Source organism: Typopeltis vanoorti, chromosome 7 (genome assembly GCF_054136105.1).
Source record: "Typopeltis vanoorti isolate ZY-2024b chromosome 7, IOZ_Tvanoo_1.0, whole genome shotgun sequence".
Taxonomy (NCBI): Eukaryota; Metazoa; Arthropoda; class Arachnida; order Uropygi; family Thelyphonidae; genus Typopeltis; species Typopeltis vanoorti.
Window position 1 is genome coordinate 53,138,108 of NC_143555.1, and position 18,284 is coordinate 53,156,391.

Below are 18,284 nucleotides of genomic sequence, written 5' to 3' on the forward strand. Positions count from 1 at the left end.
TCTTCCTGTGGGGATATGTGAAGGATATTATTTACCAGACCTCTGTAACCTCCCCCTCAATGAAGTGAAAAACAGAATTATTGCTGCAATAGAAAGTTACAACAAAAATGATGGAGAACATTTGGAGGAAAATTGATTACAACTTGGACATCTTACACACCACAAAAGGCACACATGATGAAGCTGTTTAGCATTTTGCAGTATTGATTCCATAGGTAATAAAACTTTTTGAGTACACTTTCATTTTCTGTGAGCAGTTTTATTTTGTTGTTTCTGAAAATTATAAGTCATGGAAACCCCGAGAATAATTTAGAATCATCCTGTATAATTACTATTATTATTGCATAGGAACTTCCATGGATGCTGAAGACTCATCATAGGATATCCACACAATATCTATCATCCCAGTCCTTGAACACTTTCATTGGCACTCAAAACAGACTCTAGTAAACCTCCATTCATTCACATCTCATCAAATCCAATCAAATCTCATCTTTAATAACAACACTCTTACTCATTTTCCAGGAACCACTCCTTGTTTCTCCTTCTAGTCAAGTGACGAAAAATTTTCTCTGCGTTTTTCATTAGTGACTATCTGGTTTTTATTATTTTCACTGTCATAAGTGATATAAGTGATGAAATAATTTTCTCTCTTTTTAATTGAGTATTTAACAAAGACAGCTTTGTATAGATATAACATACAATACTGCAAGAGGATTTTAATAAAATGGACAGATAGGCAAATAAATGGGGATGTCAGTTTAATGCAGCAAAATGTAAAGTCTTGAGGTCTTGGATCTGATGGGAGGCAGCATACTTGATTGGAGGAGCTATACCAGAGGAAGTAGGGGAGACAAGAGATCTGGGGGGTTATGATTGATAGAAACCTGAAATTCAGGGGACATATTGCAAAGGTGGTGAAGGTAACCCAGAGGACTGCTGTAATACTGAGGACACTGACCTGCAGATATAAAAGAGTTGTCATTCCATTGTATAAAGCCCTGATCAGATCACACTTGGACTATTGTTCTCAAATTTGGTGACCAGAATTTGAGGGGGATAAATTAACTGTGGAAAGGGTACAAAGGCAGATAACAAAGATGGCTTCAGGATGGTTACAATGTTGTTTATGAGGATCAGCTGAGGGAATGTGGACTGCAGAGTTTGGCAGAAAGAAGAAAGAGAGATGATATGATTGAGAAACTATTGAAAGGTGGTTACAAGGTTGACACGGGGGAGTTCTTTCGCTTGTAACAGGAGGAAGCAAGAAGGACAAGGGGCCATCCCTGGAAGTTACAAAAGGAAGCTGTGAACAAGAGGGTGAGGAGTGATACCTTTGCATGGAGGGTGGTTGAACCATGGAATGCACTGCCTGATAGAGTGGTGAGAATACAAACAGTTAATGAGTTCAAGGAGTGGTATGATAGACTTTGTATTTTCTAGGAAGGACCTTCCACGATGAGTCTTTTGACTCCATGGACGCCTGAATCATAATAATAATAATATATAAGGTCAAGAAATGGGGAGGGAGAAAGCAAAATGAAGTTCTAAAGGAAAAAGTGCTTTAAGAAAAGTAACACGTCAAAGACAAATAAGAAAGTACATACATTAAACGTTGGATGCACATCTTCACTTTAACTCCTATGTAGCATCATTGGAAGAATGATGGGAATATTTGCTCTTCAACTGGAAAAGACCTCAATTCAGTTCTCATTGTGACAAAAGTAATCTTTACATATATCTAAATTTATGGACATTTCAACTGAGAGTTACTGATCTCATATGGAGGTAAGAAAGTTTCCTCTACCAGAAACTTTGGTTTTTCATCAGGTATACAGTTGGGCAAATTGGCCCAAGTGCATATGCAATTTATGGATAAAATATACTATTATAAGTATTAGAGGGGATGGGGGAGTAAGTAGTGTAAATGGTGGGTTGTAAGGACTGTTTTCCCATGACAGTCCTTGGACTCCTTGGAGGCATCATGTGATAATAATAATATCCTGAAATTATATTTAGAACATGATCTACAAGCAATATTGTAACTGACATTATTCAAACATTCACTCTTTTAATCTCAAGTATTCTTTTTTTCAGATTACACTTTAAAATTATTCCAACACTCTGATTCTTTTCCAAAACACAATACTGTATTTTTTGCCTTATAAGATGCACAGTTGTGTTGGATGCATCACATTTTTCATGTCAAATTTTTGGGGAAAAAAAAATTCTTTGTGATATAAGATGCACAAATTATGCAAATTTTTCATATAAATATTTTTTTTTTAATTTTAAATATATATAATATAATAAAATAAACAAAAATTTTTTTATAAATTTCAATTAATCTTCTTTCTCATCTCATTTTCCTTTTATTCTCTTTTACCTTGTGGTGTCAAGGGGTTATTAATCATCAGATCTCAACTGTTCTCAGGATAAGGTGGTCAGCCCTATGCCCCAGTCTATCATATGTTCACAGTGGTGTTGAGTTCTCAAGGCTGGTTTTCCTGCTTTGTGGGATGAAAACCCTACTGTCCACGCCCAAGACCAGCTAACTTGGCTACGGCTGAGAAAGATCCTTAAGCTCCTCACGTCAGTGACGGGAATTGAATTCAGGACACTACTTTCCCAGGCATATGGGTGCAAGGTGCATAGCCACTCGGCTAACAGCACAGCTTAATCTCCTTTTCAAATCTTTATTCATTTTAATCTTCAATCTCAAAATTTATGCATAAATCATTTCTCTTTATAAATCTAAAGCACCATGAAGGCGACCCTGTAAAATCAATGATATTTCTTTCTGTTGCCAATAATTTTGCTCATTGAATAATCATTTTTGTAGATACACAGAAACCCGATCTTCTTTGATCCATTATCCAAGTTTTTAATTAATTTTCAATTTATGGCCATTTTGCTAGTTTACTGCACAGGTTTCATTTTTTAGAATTTGCTTTTATTAATTACTGCTCGTTTCCTCCAAGTTCGTGCCATTTTTCTGTAGGTAGAGGCCCAAAGTGCCGTTCTGCTACTCTATTTCTATTCTCTTTTTTTTTGCATACTCAATCACACTACACTTAAAGGCAATTGATATACGATTGCCTGTGCTTCATAGAATCAATGGGTTATAAAAAAAAAAAATTTCAAATATAATAATGTCTTGATTACTAGTTTAAATGCATAAGCATTAACAATCATACAACTATTCAAACTGATCATGCATTACCAACAAGCAATGATGCACTGTAACAGCACATACATAAAAAAACACATTGGTCTATAGATGCACCATAAGATGTGCCAGTTTATAAGATGCATTCAGCTTATAGGATGCATCCTAATTTTCAGATAAATTTTACGTACAAAAAAGTGTGCGAAAAGTATGTTAATTTCTATTCTTAATTTCTTTCACCCTACTACCTTTCCATTTAGTTTCCTGAATGAGCTATATTATTATTATTCTTGTTATTATTATTAGTACTAATGCATGGGCACCTCCATGGAGGCCTAAGATTCATCATGGGACACCCAAACTATCAACATAATATTTATCATACCTCTCCTTAAAACCACATTAACGGACAAAGAACTCACAACTGATCAGGGCAACCCATTCTATTCTCTCACCACTCTCCAAGCAAAAAATCTAATCCTCATGCGTTTGCTAACCATACTCTTACCCGACTCCCAGGGATGACCACTTGTTCTAGCCAAGTGTCGAAACATTTTCCCTGCATCAATCCTATAAAATCCTTTAAAAAATGAAATGTTTCTACCAATAATAATGTCTTGATTACTAGTTTAAAACATCCATAAACCAACTTTTGCAATTCACATACCCTTAAATCTATCCTCATGGGGAACATTCCACAGACCACTCACCATCTTGGTCACCTGCCTCTGGATCCACTCCACCACTTCTTCATCCCCAAGAAACCCATGACCAGACCTGAGCAGAATAATCCAGATGTGGTCATATCAAGGCTTTATAAAGAGGAATGAAAACTCCTTTATCTCTGCTTGTTAGTGTTTTTCAATAACAAAGTAATCCTGTGAGCTACCCTCGCTGCTTTAGAATTATGCCCTCTAAATTTTAACTCTCTCTCTTTCTATCTACTACTACTACTACTCCCAAATCCCTGGCTTCATCAATTTTCTGGACTACAGTTCCCTCAATGTGGTAAACAGATTGTAATAGTTTAATCTTTTGTATCCTAAAATACATAACTTTGCACTTTTCCACATTAAATTGACATCCATTAGGTTTTGCTCATATTCTCAGTCTATTCAAATAATCCTATAAGCTCTATCACCTTAATTAACTATAATTCTACCTAACTTTGCATCATCAGCAAACAACTGAATACATAACTTTGCACTTTTCCACATTAAATTGACATCCATTAGGTTTTGCTCATATTCTCAGTCTATTCAAATAATCCTATAAGCTCTATCACCTTAATTAACTATAATTCTACCTAACTTTGCATCATCAGCAAACAACTGAATATCTCACTTCAAATTATTTCCTATATCATTCATGTGCAAATTAAACAGTGGTGGTCAAAGCACAGAGCCCTGTGGCACTCCATTACGCAAATAAATAACAGTGTTCCATGTGGTGTCCTGTCAAATGCCTTTGCAAAATCCAGCAGTATCATAGTGTAGCCATTCCCTTCGTCCATTTCAACTGTCATTAGATCATAAAAAGTTAGCAGATTGTTGAGGCATGACTAACCCTTCACAAAGCCATGCTGCTCCTCATGGAGTATCATATTTTTATCCATCCATTCCTGATTTCTCTTTCTAACAAATTTGTGTAGTACTTTTACTATCACACCTGAGATATTAATTTGTCTATAATTTGCAATCACAGACTTAGATCCTCCTTTATGCAAAGGAATTATTTTGTACTATTTCCACTCTTGGGACTATGCCAGAGCTGAGACTTAAATTAAACAGCCTAGACAAAGGCATCACCAGTTCCCCTGCACATTCCTGTAAAAACACAAGCCAATATCCCATCCAATCTCACAGCTACATTTGCATTCAGATTCTGCAATATATTAAGTACGTCCAGTTCTTCAACTTCTGTTCTCCCATCATAACTTCTGTTCTCAAACCATTATGACCGAGTTGTCCATGTCACCTCAGTCATAATAATATGGATAATATAGTCTTATAAAATGATCACTCAGTAGCTGAACAATTTCATATTTCCTCGGGTTGGAAAGAGGGGAAAATAGTTCCACTGCATAAAGGAGGTTCCAAGACTGCTGTTGTAAATTACTGACCGATCAGCATATCAAGAGTCGTTGTCAAGGTCTTGGAGAAAGTAGCCAAGAGAAAAATACAGGAATGGATAGATGAAAATGGGATACTATATGGGGGACAGCATGGTTTTGTGAAGGGCAGATCATGCCTCAGTAACTTTGCTCACATTTCATAACACAGTGACGGCTGAACTGGATAAGGGTAATGGATTTACAGTGATTCTACTGGACCTTGCTAAGGCCTTTGACAGGATACCACATGAAATTCTAATCAGTAAACTGCATATGGAGATGGATATAGGGTTGGTGAGATGGATAGGAGGGTGGTTGAGGAAGAGATATCAGAAAGTGATTTATTCAGGAGTAGAGTCCAAAAGACAGCCTGTGACTAGTGGTGTGCCGCAGGGTTCTGTTCTTGGACCACTACTGTTTAATTTGTTCATTAACAATATAGGAAAGGATCTGAGAGGAACTGTTCATTTGTTTGCTGATGATGCAAAGTTGGGTAGAGCAATAGTGAGTGCACAGGATGTCAAAATTTTGCAGGATGATTTGGAAAGTTTGGACGACTGGGTTAAGGAGAATGGATATCAATTTAATGTGGCAAAATGTAAGGTTATGCATTTTGGGGTGAAAAGATTAGAAGCAGTATATCACATTGGTGGAACTGTACTCCAGGAGATTGATGAGGCCAGGGATTTGGAAGTGTTGGTGGATAGGGAGTTGAAGTTTAGGGGACACATCGCAAAAGTGGCTAAATCAGCTCATCAAATATTGGTTGCTAAAAAATACTTTAATGAGCAGAGACAAACAGGTTATTGTTCCTCTGTATCAAGAATTGATAAGACCCCATCTAGACTACTATGCCCAGATATGGGCACCAGGGTTTCTTCTTGATGGGGAGGAGGTGGAGAGGATCCAGAGGAGAGTGACCAAGATGATAGCAGGTCTATGGAATGAACCTTATGGTTCATTCTATAAGTTGAAGATTATGGAATATTGAACATATTCCATAGGTTGAAGATTTGTGGGTTGCAGAAATTGGTGGATAGGCAGAAAAGGGATGATATGATTGAGACATTCAAATTGCTGAAAGGATTTCTATAAGATTAATTCAGAAAATATTTTTGAGAATAGGACTGGTGGTTGGAGGACAGGGGGCCATACATGGAAGCTGGGCAAGAGTGTGGTTAGCAAGTGTGTTACTTGGAGAGTGGTGAATGAGTGGAATAAGCTGCCAGAGTCTATTGTGGGTGTCATGACTGTAAATGAGTTCAAGGCGAAGTATGATAGATACTGTGTGAATGTCGAATAGTTGTTCTTGACATGATGTTAGGGCCTCCCTCGATGAGTGTATGGACTCCTTGGAGTTGTCTGTAATAATAATAATATTTCTTTGTTTGCAGCTCATGCTGCAAACAAAGAAAATGGTTTGATCCTTTATCCACGTGTAACTAAACAAAGTTTGCAAGTGAAGTCACTTCACAACTGAGCTACTTGAATATAGAGGCTAATGATGCTACTCATTCAACTAACTGCTGCCCAATTTACCCTTCTTATCTTGGATATATACAAGCGTGATATTGCTTCCTCCAGATACACCTTGAATATCCCCATGCACTATGTAAATTCTTGGCAGTACTTGGCCTCACGATGGCAGTACTCAGGAGATCAACCACGTGGACATTGACCAGTGCACCTAGGCAAACATCGCAAAAATCAAGTGCTATTAGCAACATAGATTTTTGAAAAATGGTTGGATGTCATGAGTGTAATATGTATGCATGGTGAAATGTAGAGATGTGCTTATGGAGAGACTACACAAGGGATGAGAGAAACTATGAATTTGTATGAAGGGCAATATTTTGTTAGACTATGAGTTAAGAAATCAAAGTAATCTAAAGGATGAAAGAAACAGAAATGGAATGAAAGCTAGTGAGACTGAGGGAGTGAAAAAATGCAAGAATGTAGAAGCAAAAGTAAGTGATAAAGGAGTGAAAGGAAGTATAAATGAGGAAATGGTAATGGTTCTGTCTTTGAGTTTTGTTTTACTTAAATCTATCTTTATTGAAATACAAGTGTGCAGTGAGTTACATCATTTCCAGCCCCTAAGTTCTGACTTAGGGGCTGGAGATGATCAGCTATTATATAGACAGATATTATATAGACAGTTTGACGTTCAAATAATCAATAGATGATATTAGAATGAGTAATTTTCATACTTTTCTGATGTTAAGTATTCAACTGTTAGGAAATTATTATTATTATTATTATACGTGACAACTCCAGGGAGTTCAAGGACTCATCGTGGGAGGGCACTCTACTCAACTTCACTAAATATATCTCACCCTCTTCACTACTACTTAATTTTCATACTACGACACTATTACTACCATCAGCGGCATCTATCGCCCATGATTTTTGTTTATTTTGGATGGGAGAGGAGTTGTTATTCTACATTTGATTGAAAGGAAGTATATTAATAAACAGTTCAGGAAAACATGGCAGTGTGATGGTATGGCCCTATCATGTTCTGTTTTTCCTGTTTTGGTTTAGGACCTCTGTTTGTGGTGCCACGAACACTGAACTCTGAGAGGTATCTGAACATTCTGGACAATGCAATGCTATGCGGCACTGCTAAGGAAGTGACCACTGTCTCTTTCAACAAGATAATGCACTGTATCATAAGGCTGCTGCTACTGAAACTGGTTTTATAGACATTAACATCCACACTTGACAGAGCCCTGATTGAACATACGTGGGATGAACTGGAGCGTCAAGTGAAGTCAAGGGACATCTTCCCCACAACAGTCCAGGACCTCATTAATCCTGGTATTTTAGACCATTCATCCTACAGGATGAATGGTCTAAAATACCTATTTATCACTATTACACAAGTGTGGAAAGTATGTCCCATAGGATTGCTGCAGTCACTGCAGCAAAAGGAAGTCCTACATCATATTAAAATAGACTTCATGGCTGTATGTTCCTCACACAATGGTCTCCATTCACCTCTTTCCATGCAATGTATAACATGCTAAGCTTCAACAGCATTACAAGTAAATCCAATAAAAACTCAGTTCTTTTTGATAAATACGCTTCACTTAACATGCTTTATGATTCATTTTTTTGGCAAACTGTTCATTATGTGAATAGTGATTTTTCTATGAACTGTTGGTTTTCGACGAATTGCATTTCGGTTAATAGTATTTTCAATTAACTATTGATCGATAAATTGCTTTTTTCGAGGAACCACTTTTCGATTAACTGTTTTTTCAATTAACTATTTGATGAACTATTTTTTGATTAATTCTTTATTAGATTAATTGTTTTTTGATAAATTGTTTTTGGTGAACTTTCTGGATACCTACAACTGACAGGAACGACTGAATATTAGTGAACCAAATATTATCACACACACAACGCCCCTCCCCACACACACACACACACATACACCATCTTACTGTCACACTGTTAGAAAACTATAATTCCTCCTCCCTGAGAGCAATAGTATTTTTATTATATTATTACAACTTTAGGTAACTGATACAATAACGTGCAGATTTTATGAAATCAACAAGGACATGGAAGATGAAACATTTCACACTAGCAAGGGTTACTTGATGTCTTTTAAAAAAAATGTCAATCTTGTGAGATATCTGGACCTTTGGATGGAACTAAACAGTTTTTGTTTTGTTTTGTTTTTAATTAATGTTAATTTAATTTATGTTAGCTTGAACAGATAGTGTATTCATCATTCTATCAACAAGTTGGATCGAATCTTACTATGGCATGAATGTTTATAAAAGGCTTTAGGTGGTAGACAATTTTCATTACCCAGTGTAAGACCACTCTACTTATTTGTGATCTAAAATGGCTTAAATAAATTCTGTGGTTCATCTACAAATAGGATTCCTTAAATATCTAATCTTTGGCCTACTCATGATTTCAGTAAACTTTTTTTTGGTGGGCCTAACATAAAATAGTGAGTTGAAACCTATAGTACATTAGCACCATTGGTAAGTAGTACCATGAGCTAAGAGTTAGGTAATCTGGGAGATGATCTCTAGGGACTAAGCACATTCCTGTTTAAGTCACTCCTTAAGCAATGTAGTAGTCACACCATTCAAACGCTGTCAAAAATATCCATGCAAATATATAATTTGAACCTGTGGTGCCGAAAGCAAGCAAAGATACGAATAAACGATCATTATGTTCTTATTGGAAAAAAATACAGATTTCATTATTGAGAAATTCACCTAATGCCTAAATAAGCAACCATAGATAATGAAGGACCACCTCCTCTTCCTATGTGATATGATGATGATGACTGTGACAAATTTCTACTATGATTTTAGCTATGGAGTGAATAGATTTATCAGACAAAATGCATTCTAACAATGACAAAATAATCACCACAGCTATTCATAACACTATACTCAGTCTAGTAGTCTATATTCATTTTAAATAAGTATCATAAAATTCATTATTAAATGAAATGAAATAATATGTTATACTTACCATTCACAGCAGATATTAGTTGTCGGTGAGCTTCTTCACATTCATTTTTTGTTCTTTTAATTAGAGAGGTTAAGAGTTCTTCCATTGTAAGTGTGCTAAAAAAAATAAATAAATATAATATATACACACACGCATATGTATTCTATAAATCTTAATATAAAGTACTTAATAAAAAAAAGGGACATAAAGTACAAAAGTACTTAATTTAAAGTAAAGGCTGTCATATAGGTATCAGAAAGTTTTATATGGAGGTGCAATATCCTGAAAGAGGAACGTTCATAAGTCACATGATTAATGCGGTAAAGGATTATTATTATTATTATTCAGGCCTCCATGGAGTCAAAAGACCCATCACGGGAGGTCCTTCCTAGGAAACACAAAGTCTATCAAGATTCATCGCGGGAGGTCTCTCCTAGGAAACACAAAGTCCATCATACCACTCCTTGAACTCATTGACCATTCTCGCTCTCACCACTCTATCAGGCAATGCATTCCATGGTTCAACCACCCTCCATGCAAAGAAACCACTCCTCACCCTCTTGCTCACAGCTTCCTTTCACAACTTCCAGGGATGACCCTTGTCATCACTCCTTCCTACTGTTCAACCAAGCGAAAGAACTCCCCAGTGTCAACCCTGTAACCATCTCTCAAGAGTTTAAAAGTCTCGAACACATCACCTCTCCTTCTATCCACCAAACTCTGTAGTACACATTCCCTCAGCCGACCTTCATAACTAACATTGTACAGTCCTAAAACCATCTCTGTTATCCACCTCTGTACCCTTTCCACAGTTAATTTATCCCCTTCAAATCCTGGGGACCAAATTTGAGAACAATAGTCTAAGTGTTGTCTGATCAGGGTGTTATACAATGGAATGATAACTCTATTATCTCAGCATCCTTCTCAGTATTGCAGCAATCCTCTGTTACCTTCACCACTTTTGCAATATGTCCCCTGAATTTCAGGTTTCTATCAATCATCAACACCAGATCTCCTGTCTCCCATACAAGTACAACTCCTCCAATACAGTATGAAGTGTCCCAAACCTCAAGACCTTACATTTTGCTGCATTAAACCGACACTTCCATTCATTTGTCCATCTGTCTAGTTTATTCAAATCCTCTTGCAGGGTTACCAGATCTGCACTATCACTAATAACCTTTCCCCAGCTTCACATCATCTGCAAACAACTAAATATTCCCCTGCAATCCACTGACAGTGTCATTGATATAAAGGTTAAACAATATAGGTCCCAGTACTGAGCCCCGTGGGACCTCACTTGTAACCTTCTGCTTCCTTGAAACTTCCTCACCATCCACAACTCTCTGATACCTATTGGACAGCCAATCATGAAACCAGTTGACCAGCCTGACATCCAAACCCATGTGCTGCAACTTAAATATCAGCTTATCATGTGGCACCCTGTCAAATGACTTCACTAAATCCAAGAAAATGGCAGTTTATACCTTTCCCTCATCATCTGTTCCTTTAACTTTATTATAAAAGGCTAGCATATTACTAAAACAAGAGCGACCCTTAACAAATCCATGTTGACTCTCACAGATAACATCACCCTCATCTTCCCAATGCAGTATATGGTGTTCCCTCACTAATTTCTCCAAGATCTTAACAACTACTGATGCACAAACAGGCCTATAATTAGACACTTCCAGTCTGCTATCGCCTTTATGCAATGGCACTATCTCACCTTCCTTCCATTCCCTGGGCACCTTTCCCGTAGCCAGACTTTCATTGAAAAGCAAGGTCTAGGAGCTGTCAGTTCTTAAGCACATTCTCTCAAAACCTATGGTGAAATACCATCCAGTCCCACAGCCTTTACTGACATCCAGAGTACTCAGTATTTGGAACATACTCTCCTCCTGCACCTCTAAACCTCGAACCTGCCCTATCCCTCTAGTATCCTTCATGCATGTTATCTTCACCTGTCTCCTGATATCTCTTCCATAGCCTCTTTTTCACATGCAGTTCATGTTTAATATTGTTTGTCATCCACTTTACACCAAATTGTATCCTCATCTTCAGTTGTGGAATACAGCTGACTATTGCTGCTAACAAATATTCCTTCACAATTTCCCAAGCACTAATGATATCCCAGCCTTCCAATTCCTCCCTCCATGAAACTTCCCCAAGTTGATATCTAAGAGTCTCTTTGATACTCCTGCATGTCTATTCATCTTCAAAGTCAAAATCACATGGTCACTCTCTCTCTCCAACTGGTGGGAGAGATGTGATCTCAGTTAATTATGATCAACTCTTCTAATACTATGACCAAATCCAAGACTCTTGAACCTCTTGTTCCCTCTATTACATTTTGCCTAAGACATTTGTCCTTCAAGAATTCTAGAAATTCCATTCCCTTATTGCTACATGCATCTTCCTTTCCCCAATTTATACTGCTGTAGTTAAAATCTCTCATAACAATCATTCTTCTTGCATTTGCCAAGCTCAAGTGTCTAAACATCTCCTAGTCCCCACCCTCTTTGCTCCTTGGTTTGTAGCAAATTATCCTGTCTTGCCCTCCTCTACCTCACACCATATGCTTTCAAAATCATTAATGCCACTGTTTTTCCAAAGCCACAACTCTTAGAGGAAATAAGTCGTTGTTGGATTCTGATTACGTAGAGATTAGAGTAATTATTATTTGGTTCAGAATCCAACATGATCTTCCATCACAAAGGCTAGACCTGTAAATATTATTTAATGTAAACAACTTATTTTACAATTTAATATTCATATAACTACTTTAATTTTGTCTAATATCTAATTATTTAATCAAAGATATATGTATTAATAGTGATAAGACTGTATTAAATATTATTAAGCTATTTTAATTATTACCATGTTAATATTATAAGAACTTGTATTTGATAATTTAACTGCGCATTATTTGAAATGTAAATATTCTCTATTTATTCCTGTTTGTAAAGTTTAACGTTATGTAATAGCTCAATTTTATTATATTTTGTTTTGTTGTCATGGAAACGTATGTAAGTGAGCGAGCACGTTTTGGAACACCACGCGAGGTTTCTTGAAAAGGAATTAGTTAAAGAGATCATGAGAAGAATTTAGGCAGGAAAAACTGATATATAAGCGACGAACACTGGAATTATTAATTAATTAGAAAGCATTAGAGATTTATTAGAGAGGGATTGGCATTAGGTTGGAATCGGGGCATTCAAAAATCATAGTGCGATAATAGCGAGTCGGCAAGTCACTCAAGCAGCTAAATAAAGTCTACTAGTCGAGAAGCGGTTAGCTTATAAGTTTTGGAATAACAAATAAAGCTACGGAAGACAGCTGAGCGACTACTAAATAGACTAGCGATATTTGAATTGGGATTTAATTTCAGCGCCAACCTTTCAAGGACATACGGAACCTTGAAGTAAAACACGAAGTTACTAGAGGATAGTAGAGGCTGTAAAATTGATTGTGTTTAGAATTATAGTGCCTAAAGAATTAATTGAATGCCGGAGGAATGAACAACTGCGCATATAAAACCCCAAGTTAAGAATTATTGTGCTCAGTAGTAATCAGTAGTGCTTCATACAAGATCGTCTGATTATATGTATTGTGCCCTTGAATTAATTCAGTTAATGCTTAGAAGATTTATTTTAATGAGTGCTGCTTATTGTTTAAGTGTTTACAGTTATAAAAAGTGTTTGTGTGTAAGTTAAAGAAGAATAAAGATTATTGGTAAGATTATTCCAACCTTTAATAATTCTGTACAGAGAAGTGAAAGTTTATTTTTTCACTTGGTTAGAGTATAATAAAATTAGTTTAATCCTTTATCCAAGTGTGAGCAAACAAAGTTTGCGCCTGAAGTATCTTCAGGACTAGGGTAAAGTGATACAACACCAGGGCAACTCGTTGCAAAGGTGGAGAAAGCTACCAACACTCCTAACTCAGTATCTCCTATAATGCAAAACACATCTCCTTGCGGATATGTCTAATGTTATGCATTAAAGGAAGGGCCACTACCCAGACTAGTTTCGACCTTTATTGAGGTCTCTTCAGTGGGAGCCAGGCCCTAGTGGAAATACCAGGCAGAAGCACTAGCAGGTCATCTCTACCTATAGGAGTTGCCAAATGGTGTGCCACCCTTTTTTAATAAATTACTCTGGATTTAGAGAAAGATGTTGAAAGTTTATTTTTTCACTTGGTTAGAGTATAATAAAATTAGTTTAATCCTTTATCCAAGTGTGAGCAAACAAAGTTTGCGCCTGAAGTATCTTCAGGACTAGGGTAAAGTGATACTTAGGGTAAGGTGATACTTAAAAGTGATACTTAGGGTAAAGTGATACTTAGGGTAAAGGGTAAAGTGAGGTTGTTGTATCACTTTACCCTAGTCCTGAAGATACTTCAGGCGCAAACTTTGTTTGCTCACACTTGGATAAAGGATTAAACTAATTTTATTATACTCTAACCAAGTGAAAAAATAAACTTTCAACATCTTTCTCTAAATCCAGAGTAATTTATTAAAAAAGGGTGGCACACCATTTGGCAACTCCTATAGGTAGAGATGACCTGCTAGTGCTTCTGCCTGGTATTTCCACTAGGGCCTGGCTCCCACTGAAGAGACCTCAATAAAGGTCGAAACTAGTCTGGGTAGTGGCCCTTCCTTTAATGCATAACATTAGACATATCCGCAAGGAGATGTGTTTTGCATTATAGGAGATACTGAGTTAGGAGTGTTGGTAGCTTTCTCCACCTTTGCAACAAGTTGCCCTGGTGTTGTATCACTTTACCCTAGTCCTGAAGATACTTCAGGCGCAAACTTTGTTTGCTCACACTTGGATAAAGGATTAAACTAATTTTATTATACTCTAACCAAGTGAAAAAATAAACTTTCAACATCTTTCTCTAAATCCAGAGTAATTTATTAAAAAAGGGTGGCACACCATTTGGCAACTCCTATAGGTAGAGATGACCTGCTAGTGCTTCTGCCTGGTATTTCCACTAGGGCCTGGCTCCCACTGAAGAGACCTCAATAAAGGTCGAAACTAGTCTGGGTAGTGGCCCTTCCTTTAATGCATAACATTAGACATATCCGCAAGGAGATGTGTTTTGCATTATAGGAGATACTGAGTTAGGAGTGTTGGTAGCTTTCTCCACCTTTGCAACGAGTTGCCCTGGTGTTGTATCACTTTACCCTAGTCCTGAAGATACTTCAGGCGCAAACTTTGTTTGCTCACACTTGGATAAAGGATTAAACTAATTTTATTATACTCTAACCAAGTGAAAAAATAAACTTTCAACATCTTTCTCTAAATCCAGAGTAATTTATTAAAAAAGGGTGGCACACCATTTGGCAACTCCTATAGGTAGAGATGACCTGCTAGTGCTTCTGCCTGGTATTTCCACTAGGGCCTGGCTCCCACTGAAGAGACCTCAATAAAGGTCGAAACTAGTCTGGGTAGTGGCCCTTCCTTTAATGCATAACATTAGACATATCCGCAAGGAGATGTGTTTTGCATTATAGGAGATACTGAGTTAGGAGTGTTGGTAGCTTTCTCCACCTTTGCAACGAGTTGCCCTGGGTTGTTGTATCACTTTACCCTAGTCCTGAAGATACTTCAGGCGCAAACTTTGTTTGCTCACACTTGGATAAAGGATTAAACTAATTTTATTATACTCTAACCAAGTGAAAAAATAAACTTTCAACATCTTTCTCTAAATCCAGAGTAATTTATTAAAAAAGGGTGGCACACCATTTGGCAACTCCTATAGGTAGAGATGACCTGCTAGTGCTTCTGCCTGGTATTTCCACTAGGGCCTGGCTCCCACTGAAGAGACCTCAATAAAGGTCGAAACTAGTCTGGGTAGTGGCCCTTCCTTTAATGCATAACATTAGACATATCCGCAAGGAGATGTGTTTTGCATTATAGGAGATACTGAGTTAGGAGTGTTGGTAGCTTTCTCCACCTTTGCAACGAGTTGCCCTGGTGTTGTATCACTTTACCCTAGTCCTGAAGATACTTCAGGTGCAAACTTTGTTTGCTCACACTTGGATAAAGGATTAAACTAATTTTATTATTCTCTAACCAAGTGAAAAAATAAACTTTCAACATCTTTCTCTAAATCCAGATTAATTTATTAAAAAAGGGTGGCACACCATTTGGCAACTCCTATAGGTAGAGATGACCTGCTAGTGCTTCTGCCTGGTATTTCCACTAGGGCCTGGCTCCCACTGAAGAGACCTCAATAAAGGTCGAAACTAGTCTGGGTAGTGGCCCTTCCTTTAATGCATAACATTAGACATATCCGCAAGGAGATGTGTTTTGCATTATAGGAGATACTGAGTTAGGAGTGTTGGTAGCTTTCTCCACCTTTGCAACGAGTTGCCCTGATGTTGTATCACTTTACCCTAGTCCTGAAGATACTTCAGGCGCAAACTTTGTTTGCTCACACTTGGATAAAGGATTAAACTAATTTTATTATACTCTAACCAAGTGAAAAAATAAACTTTCAACATCTTTCTCTAAATCCAGAGTAATTTATTAAAAAAGGGTGGCACACCATTTGGCAACTCCTATAGGTAGAGATGACCTGCTAGTGCTTCTGCCTGGTATTTCCACTAGGGCCTGGCTCCCACTGAAGAGACCTCAATAAAGGTCGAAACTTAAGGTCGAAACTCAATAAAGGGCGCAAACTTTGTTTGCTCACACTTGGATAAAGGATTAAACTAATTTTATTGTACAGAGAAGTGTGTGAGTTTCATCCTAGAAATTCCCTATACTAACAGTAACTGTTGCAGAGAATTAACTGAAGTGTAAAATTAAAAGTGTTTGTTCGTAAAGAAGTGTTACTGAAATTTTTATTGTATTTAAAACTTAAAGAACTATGAGATATTGATGTGAATGATCATTAAGGAACTTTATTAAATAGCTAAAAGGAACTGTGAGAAGACTGTATTACAGATAACAGAATTACCATTGTCTGAGTTTGCATGACTTTATTATCAGAAAGGCTGAAGTGTGTATAATAACTTATTTAGTATTTTGATCTTAAGTGTATAATTTGTGATTTTAAAATTAAATGTTTGTTTTTGTTTATCTAAAGTTGTATTTTGCCTGAATCTCTTTTACTGCACCATTCATAAAATATTCGAACCAAAGCGGGAGAGATAAATAAGTTAAATATACTCGGCCAGTATATAATTTTAAGGAGAAATAGTTGAAGGTTGATTTTTCTTCAATTCTTGAACTAATTCAGATATAGAGTGGCGCAGTCTTTAAATATAAATTTTCTCTATATTTGAATTAGAAATCAACTCACAACTTATCAACTAGTTAGGAACATCGTAATAGTAATCATGTCGGATCCAAAGTAAGGATTGACAAGAAGTAGGATCCAACACTGTTTTTCCAAAGCCACAACTCTTAGAGGAAATAAGTCGTCACTTATCATAAGCAGTACTCCACCACCACGCTTTCCCTTCCTATCCTGCTGAAAATGCTGTACTCTGCTACTTCTATTCCTGTTATTACATCCTCTTCTGTAAACCACGTCTCAGTGATCCCAATAATCTTTGGCCAGGCTGATGCTATCGGTGCCACCAATTCCTCTCCTTTATTCCGGATACTCCTGGCATTAGTATAAAGCATAAAAATGCCACTGTTTCTATACCTGTCAATATCCCTTCTAGACTCCACTGGGCTCAGCATTACCTGATGTTGTCCCCCTTCTTCCAAGCACCTGAACCCATTCCCACAAGAGGCCACCCACTGCTACCATCCACCCTGGGTATGCTAGTTTTCCTGCATTGACACACCGACTCGTTCAGAAAACAGCAATCTCTCCAGATGCCTACATCCTTCCTCATTCAAATGTAAGCAGTCTCTCAATTCCTTAATGTCCACATACAATTCCTTTCTGTCCTCAACAGCCCTCCAAGCAAAGCATACACATATTCCATTCCTCTCTTCTGACACATTCTAGCTATTATATTATTCAATATTACTGCTCTTCTGCTCAGCTTGTCACTATCATACCTAGGAAACAAGCATACTATCCTTCCTCTCTTTGCATTTTCTTTTGCACAACCTCAAGCAAGAATCTCAGATCTCTCGCAGCCCAATTTACATTGCCTCTCAAGTCATTCATTCCTACCATCACAATCATCTCATCCACCCTTTAACCCCTCTTAATTGCCATAGCCACTCTTTCTATCGTTCCTCCAGGCAAACACTCCTGAATGATCCTATCTTGTACACCACGGATCATTGAGTCCCCCATACATCACACCTTTTACCAACCTGTTCCTCGATTGCTCACCTGCATCTCTCACTCTCTCCTCTAACACTTTCTCTCTGCGTTCCCCTACTTACCTGCCTTCCTGACATCACTCTATCCCTGGTTCCAGTGCTTCCTCGCATTCTTCTCGTTCACTCTCTCCTACTGTTTCCATTCTATCCTCTTCTATCATTCCCATAACTCTGTTATTCCCTCTCTTCTACTGTTCCTATTCACTCC

The 18,284-nt window shown here is 37.3% G+C and overlaps 1 protein-coding gene across 2 annotated transcripts in view; it reads right to left on the reverse strand.

Moving 5' to 3' along the window:
* The window catches only part of LOC150104679 (E3 ubiquitin-protein ligase SHPRH), a 674,750-nt gene that overhangs the window by 264,294 nt on the left and 392,172 nt on the right, over positions 1–18,284 (reverse strand). For both annotated transcript variants that reach the window (XM_090395874.1, XM_090395873.1), the window contains one exon: positions 9,792–9,886. In XM_090395874.1, the coding sequence (XP_090252000.1) occupies positions 9,792–9,886 (95 nt within the window). The remainder of the gene's footprint in view (positions 1–9,791; positions 9,887–18,284) is intronic.